The sequence below is a fragment of the Diprion similis genome, chromosome 14, assembly GCF_021155765.1.
Source record: "Diprion similis isolate iyDipSimi1 chromosome 14, iyDipSimi1.1, whole genome shotgun sequence".
Taxonomy (NCBI): domain Eukaryota; kingdom Metazoa; phylum Arthropoda; class Insecta; order Hymenoptera; family Diprionidae; genus Diprion; species Diprion similis.
In genome coordinates, this window is record NC_060118.1 from 3,831,472 (window position 1) to 3,839,590 (window position 8,119).

General features: G+C 39.3%; 1 protein-coding gene across 1 annotated transcript; it reads right to left on the reverse strand.

The window, feature by feature from the left end:
• Window positions 1–397: 397 nt before the first annotated feature.
• Window positions 398–2,820, reverse strand: LOC124414702. The gene is made up of 2 exons (XM_046895728.1): window positions 2,760–2,820; window positions 398–2,327 (listed from the first exon to the last, which is right to left on the reverse strand). The coding sequence occupies exon 2, from the start codon at window positions 2,310–2,312 to the stop codon at window positions 1,950–1,952; it is 363 nt and encodes a 120-aa protein (XP_046751684.1). The 5' UTR covers window positions 2,313–2,327; window positions 2,760–2,820; the 3' UTR covers window positions 398–1,949.
• Window positions 2,821–8,119: the final 5,299 nt, after the last annotated feature.

The following is an 8,119-nucleotide window of genomic DNA, read 5'->3' on the forward strand; positions in this document are numbered from 1 at the left end:
AAAGTACTAGCCTAAATCCTTTTAAAATCTTAAAATAATAAAACAAGTGATAAATTATAAGACTCTGATAATCATACAAAGATATTTTTGGTATTTTCTTTCTTGACTTTAACAATCTTTGGAATTTATTAAGAATAGAATTAGAATAACAATTTTCATAGTAGTCTTGGAATAAAACTAAATTTAACATAAGTTTATAAATGAAATTAATAAAAATTTTTAACAATTATAAATTCAAAAAACAATAATACAATTTTTATATAATTAAATATAATTCTATAACAGAACTTTAAATCTAAATACTTAATGAATTATTTCTTATTTCTTAAACTTCGTCGAAGAGTTGCATTTGGAATTACTTTGGGTTTTTTGACTTCACCACTGACTACAGGGTCTTTCCGAGATCTTTTTGACGCTTTCTGTCCTTTTGGAGTACCTAACTGCAATCGATTATCACTGTAGTTTATTTGTCCCATCGAGAAATGTTCACATACGATGCCAGGTTGATATCCCAGACAACTTAATGAATTGAATAGTATTAGGCCAGAGTTTTCCTTACTCCAAGTGTATTGGTGCATTTTCATTGTACCAGTAAAGGGACGAAATTTTTCGGGCAATAAGGTATCAATAGTTTCAGTTTGTGAATTAGTTACGACGTCAATATGTATTTTTTTAGTGGAGCAATGCAAAGCTGTTACAAACTGGTCAAAATTAGAGATATATATCGCTTGGCTTTGTCAAAATATTGCGTTACAGTTTGGATATTGTCGCAATTGAGAGCTTTTTTAAAACCATTGGCACGGATGGATTTGTAGTTGAATATATCAAACAGATCATTGAGGATAATTACGAATTCGCATGTTGCCACACAATTTTGAAATTGTGTTAATTGTAAATGCTTTTCGCACACTTCCAGATCATCAGCCACAAACTTGCTTAATACTTGACTAGCAAGGCGAACTTTCATTTTCTGCTTGTGAAAATTGACATGTGATTGTCAATTTGTTTTCCAGATGTAAGCCTTCCTTTTCTTGTAGCTCGTGCAAGTTTTCAATGTATTTCCAGGAAATGAGTGAACCAGATTCATTTTTGATATACTTTAAGTCACCAAGAGAGTTCAGAATAAGTTTCAACATATGACAAGGATCAAAGAAAACGTAAACTGATGTCTTGGTTACTGGATGCTGAAATCGTGGCTGTGAAAAATTGAGATCTGTTAAATTGCATCCTAGAAATTTTGCCATCGAAATGTTAACAAGTGCACCATCAAATGTCAAACAATTCACTGATATGTAAGCTTCATGCAGCAACTCACAACATCGTAACACGAGGTTAGCTTTTTGCTCCACATTCATGCCATTAATTAGGAAATACCCTAACAGGGATTTTCCACGAACCATTCATGCAAACAAATAAAATTAAAAGGGCATCTTTTGCAATTGTTTGTATCTCACACACAATATCTTGGCCATATCTGTATACCCACAAAATTTCTTGCCATGATATCTAATGTGTTGTTTTATTGACATTTCAGCGAAAATTAATGTGCCTAGTAGTGGATAAGAAACTATATTTGCACGCTGTTTGATACATTCAAATGCCGCGTTATTAAATCATGGATCGCCATTGACAGATCAGTATCATCTACTTAGGGTTTTATGATGCGGCAAGCTGGTATCAAACTTATCACGCACGTATTCATATACTCGCAGAGAATAGTAATGTAGAGAAGTGTAAAGGCTTTAAGTTGAGCAGAATAGGTTTTCGGTAATGGTTTGTTATTAGTTTTGCCAATCAGCCGCTTCAGCAGGTTGGAGTTAGAGCCAGCTATGTTTCCAAAGACGTCAATATCTTGGTCTTGCAGTATATTTTTCACCTTGTTGACATTTTAGTAATTTGATATCTTGTGCGTAGCTCTGTGCTTGTTTCTTCAATAAAGTCCGCAAGTGTCATTTTCTTGAAGAATCGGAATGGAGTCTGGGTGAAACTAAACTGAACTGAACTGGGTGATCATCTACATCATGGCTCTCCAATGTATTTTCAGCACTTTCTTCGATACATTGTCGTTTTGTTAAAAGCACACTTTCATCTTCCGATATATTGTCACGTACTTGCAATTTAATCATTACCGGATATCCTTTCTTTGACTGGTCAACAGGCAAGTCTTTCATAAAAAGTTGCTTCAGTATAAGCATTGGTTTATTCTTAATGGTGACTAACTTTTCAAGTACCCTTGCCATATGCAACAATTTATATGGCAAATCATGTGATTCAATTTGAGTTTCTACCTTTTCTTCGGATTCCGCAGTCATTGTTGCAGTACAATCCTGTAATGAAACAGTATTGACAATTATACTTTTCATTAGACTATTGATCAGATCCAAATGCAGCACGCCGAAAGTTGTTGAATTTATAGTTAGTAAAAACATGCATTAGATTGGAAGAAATTATAATCTAAATTCTTACATATCGATACTCATTATCAGATAATTCACAATGCTTGGATAACTTTTTTAACCTTTGGAATACTGTCTGGTAGCAGTCAGATGCTATTTACAGAAGTTCTATTGAAAGCTTCGTTACTCAAATGCACAGAACAAAGAAATGCGGTACATGGTAATTCAGCTTTGGTCAACTCAATATTCTTCAGCCATTTCTTTATGATTCCTTCATTTTTGGGACCCGTTATATAGTTATATGACTTGAGTTACGTTTTTAAAGATAAATTAACAACAATGTATTCAAGGTGTAATACTGACTTGTGGAATAATATTTTCATGTTATGGTCAGCTTTGAAGGCTATTTGAAGCTGGGTCTTCTTTGCTCATCTATTTTTACAATGTTTGCGACACATTGAACCATTTCTCCCTATTTTTCTGTAGAAAATTTGCTTCGCAGTTTTCAACTTCGACTTTGCTCGAGGTTATGAGTCTGTTGACATGAGTAGTTCTCATCGATGATGGGACCACATAAGTGGCGCTAATGTGTGAGATTCTTGGTGTTGTGACGTCCTAACGATCAATTCCGGACAAATTCAGAATTAGATTCGAAATTGAGTCGCGAAAAATGAACTGGGACGTACAATCAGTAGTTGTGGGTCGCCAATACCGACTAATCACTAAAGTGAAATAGGTAACATCAATAAATTCGCGTAATGGGGGGGCTTTGGATGATTTGAAAGGAATTCGAAATAATAGAATATTAAGTCAACTTACCCTTGTTGTTTGCGCTTGGTGGTACAGGACAACAGGTAGCTTCGTGGAGCGGCGAAGGACCAGGTAGTTGGAGGTGTTTTAATTAAATTGAATGATTTTGATTTTTAATTGCACTTAAATGTTTATTAGTTTATGTTACGGTTACAAATACACAGGATAAGGCTCTCAGGTGGAGCAACAAAGTATCAATTACAAAGTTAAAATACTGCTCTGGGACAGAGTGACAAAGTAACAGTTCAAACTTATGAAAATTAATGCTCTCCGAGTTCAATCTGCACCCGTTTATATAGGGCAAAATCTCCTATGCTCCTGTACAATTTTTGGGTGACAGATTTATTACATTGAGTCACCAGTGAATATTTGGGGGGTAGCTGGACTGTGATTGGTTCCGATCAAAGTGACCTAATTAACGTCTTGGTTGTTACCTTATATGGTTTGCTTTGCGTAGCCCGGCTAGCTTCTAGCTGGCTACCAAAGCTATCTTTGTTCGGTTTTATAATATTTAATAATTTGAATTTTGGATGTTTTTCGCTGATGGCTTCATGTAAGGACTCAGAAATGTCTTTTAATATTAGGTAAACAATAGCTGTGTGGTTTATTATTGAATTAGAATAATTGCGTAAAAGGAACGCACAGGTGTGCAAGGTTGAACAGGTGTCTGGGGGTGTGTTGCGTTTAACGTTTGCGGGGTTGCTTCACCTCCAGGGTTTATTCATAATGTTTAATATTTAATATTGAAGGAAAGTAATATCGGCCGATAGGCTTTTTCATCTATGATTGAATATATCCCTCAAGGCTCTGCAATGTTGCCAGTGCAGCGCACTGATTCTGAGAATTTGAGTTGCGTCACCTAGCTTTAGGTTGACGGTGGTGCGACATGGTATGAACTAGATTCGCCCGTAGTACAAGCTTGTAATATTATTTGGAATCAAAATTGTTTTGTTAACTTAGATTTGGCTTGTGGTATTTCTTTGATACGGGAATAAGCGTAGTAATTCCCCAGATACTTAGGTTTGTAAGAATAGTGGATTAATAGTAACAATTCAAATGTAATTGTAATTTAGATTAATAGTAACAATTCAAATATAATAATATTAGTAATAACGCAAGTAATATAATAATTTGGTCATTTAAGAAGAATGTTTTAGTTTAGATATTTTGAGATATTGAGATATATATATATTGATAAAATTGAATATTCTGATAATATAAAAGAGGCAGGTATATATGCATGTATTTATACGTGTATGCAAGCATTAGGTATAAGTATAGATGCAAGCGCAGTATTGTCGGGGATATATGTTGGTTGTGTCTATGGTATCATTACCGACGGAACTACTCCGTGTAAGACATGCCTGCCTATAATACGGCGTTTAGTCTTTGCTCTCCTGGTAGTTTTACTCTAGGGGTTTTTTGTAGGCTTGATTAATGCTAAATAACACTTTTAACGGTTTAAATGATAGCTGTAGTATTACTGAAGTTCTGTAAAAGGATCTCGCGACCTTTGAGGTAAGTATATCCCTTCAGTTAATAAAAGGTAGTTAGATGAATGTAACTAGGTAATATCTAGTAACTTTTAGGTTTGTTGCAAGATTCTTGTACTGAAGTTAGGCGTGGTTGGTTAGTTTATGGAATAGAAAGGAAAAAATTGTGGTGGGGCGGTCGGATGTTACACCTCCCCCCTTATAATAAAATGGCGAGCCATGCTCGATCATTCTTCTTGGTTGGAATTATTTATATTGGGATTGCGGAAAGAAGATAACTTCTGATTTCCTACCGGTTGTCCGGATGAGGTGGCTGCGTCTCTGGAAGATGACGTTGGGTTCACGATTTCCTGTTTCAGTTCCATATCCATCGATAAGTTAGGGTACATCGTTGGATGTACACGTTGAGGGTTCCAAGATATATTTAGGGCGTTGGGTTGCTGGGTTACAGGGACTTGTGGTACTGGTTCCTCTGGATCCGTATTCTTTGTTTTCTTGTTGCGGGCAAGATGTAGCAACAGATTGGTCAAGGAGTCCCATACGGCGCCCAGCATATGTAAGCTGCAGCCATATGCGTTTTTCAATGCGTAGGTGTGGATTACTGTATCGAGACAGAACTTGATAATCTGGTATAGGTAAAATATTCCTAGGAATCCAGCGCTGTAGGTTCCGAAATTCACGAGCCATCCCCACATCTGCGTCCAGGTATCTTCTGCAATTTTCTGTATGGCGTCTTCTGTTAGGAATTGCATAATGGAGAGTTTTTTGTTGGCAATTGCTTGTCCAGACATCCCTCTCGCCATGTCATTTAATATGGCCGGTCTCTCTGCGGGGAACATGATGTGATCACGTAAGCGTTCTAAGTCCTTAGCTGAATAAATTCCACTTGTTGCCAGGTTGCTTGGGCTGATATATTTCCACGTTGGAGATGTTAGGGGTTCGACGACCGCAGGTTCTTCTGCTGATGTTAGTTCAGGCATTAATTTATACCGTTTGTCGTTAAAATGATATGTCACAGGTACGACGGGGTTGCAGTCAATCTGCATTCCTGTTTTAAGTAGCATGTGGCTTTTGGCAGATAGGAACATGCTAATGTTTCCTTTCATTACTGGAAGTTGTAGATAGCAGTCTTCAGTTTTCCTGATCTTCACATCGACAGGTATGCATTTAATAACATGAATGACTTCTCCGGCGGGCATTGCCATGCATCCGGGTCCTTTCATGAGCTGGTATGCGAATTCATCCGGGTTGCTCGCAGCTGTTGCCAACAAGTTTTTTAATACCTGTTGTTCGAGTTTGCATTTTTGCGTAAGCACGTCTCTGTAGAGGCTTGTCATTTGCGTTCGTAAATGTCTTTCAACGTAGACAAATTTAGAATTGACGTATGTGAACATGTCTAGATTAGTTGTCGAGATAGGCTTCATGTGAGCGAACGCGTTTTTCTTTGGTTCTTCCATGATTAATAGTTTAGGGTGTTCTGTACGAATTAGCGGGAAGCCGCACAATTGTTGTTGGCCCTTTTTGGTAAATGCGAAGGTGAGATCTTGAGTGGTTACGGTGTATAGTTCTTCATAATTTTCGTCGTTGCTTTTGACCTTGACGGCTTTTCCTTCGTATAGAACATCGTATCTGTCTAGGTGGCAAAAGTGTCGTGGTACCGTTTCCCACAAGGTGTTTCCACCTTCGTAATCTATGCAGTTTCCAGCGTTGAAGTCACAATTGATTCCAGATTGGAGAATGATCTTGTTGGAGTTTAGGTTGATTTCAGCCATGTAGTTTCTCAGAGTGATTTTTATGTGTCCTTGAACTATGACGTTGTTCCATGTGCCGTATTCGTCGGCATATTGTATTCCTTCACATGTTCCATCGATTCCGGTCGCGCCTCCCAGGCTGATTGTTTGCGTTATGGTGTCATTAGATTTTAGCGACGTGATGATAGTGGTTAGTCCGAGCCTCCAGGATTTGTATAACTGCATCTGGATGCATTCTTCCTTAGACACGAAGTGGATATATTCGCGTTGTCCATTCTCTACGGCCGATATATGAGAGTAGCAATACAAGGGGGATTCTGCGTAGAAATACCTACTTTACCGGCAAAGCACCCTCCCCCCGCGGCCGCCCAGCCCGGATGCAAACCCATCAAGGTTATCCCCACTCCGGCGAGCTGTCAGCGTTCTGCGTTACCATCACTTTGAGTCTTGTCGGTAAGGGGTTACCATCGTTTTGATTCTTGTCGGTAAGAAATCCCCTAGATTGATGTGCCGGTCGGTAAGAAACCCCCTAGATTGGCGTGCCGGTCGGTAAGAAATTCCCTAGATTGACGTGCTGGTCGGTAAGAAGTGCTCTGTCAGTTACCGTAGATCTTACCCTTACCATGCCTATCGAGCGTGTTCGAGCAGGATCGAGAATCTGCCTTACCGAGTGCAACCGCGAACCCTCAAACGTTCGAGCGCACCTCCGTGAATCCTTCAACGTTCGAACAAGAATCCTCGCACGTGTCGCGTTGATAGCTTCCAGAAAGTTCTAAAAGATTCTCCAACGATCGAGAGGTTTCGAGGCGGAAGTTCGACGTTGGGAGGCTTACGCAATGACTCCGACAAGCTTCGACTTGACGTCGAGCGGCCCGAGGTCGAAGGATTGCGGTGCGACGTTGAATACGACGACCCTGAACGAATTCTCGGAATTTTAGGCTGACAAACAGTTCTCGGAATCGGTCGACGAGTTTCGACTTGCCGTCGAAAGGCCTGCGTCCATCGGTTTTCGGTGCGACGTTGAATTCTGGAAGGTTCCGGAGCCGTGAGAAAGACCCTGAAGGCGGAAGTCCGACGTTGGGAGGCTTACGCAAAGACTCCGAAAAGTTTCGACTTGACGTCGAGCGGCCCGAGGTTGAAGGATTGCGGTGCGACGTTGAATACGACGACCCTGAACCGATTCTCGGAATCTTAGGCAGACCAACAATTCTCGGAATCGTCCGACGTGTCGCGACTTGACGTCGAGAGGCCTGCGTCCATCGGTTTTCGGCGCGTCGTTGAATTCCGAAAGGTTCTGAAATTTGTTAACGCTAACTCTTAACTAGCAGGGCAGAGGTTTTGAATCAACGGTTGATATTGGTAAAAACTTTTTTTTATTGATAATAAAGAGTACAGTTTTACATGTTTGCTCTTATTCAACGGTATCCAGACCATCAAGCTCCGGACAGTAAGAATTAAGAACTGGTCGAGTAGATGCCAACAGGCTTTTGTATTTCAACAGAAAATTTCGCAGTAACAATACGTTTTGAGCAGCACAGTTTGGATGTGATATAGAGTGATGTGTACAGTTCAATTTAGTATCTGACATTTTGTTTAATTTTTGCAACGACGGACAACCCAAGTCCATCAGATCGACAACTTCAACGTTTTCGCCTAGAACTTTCTGCAG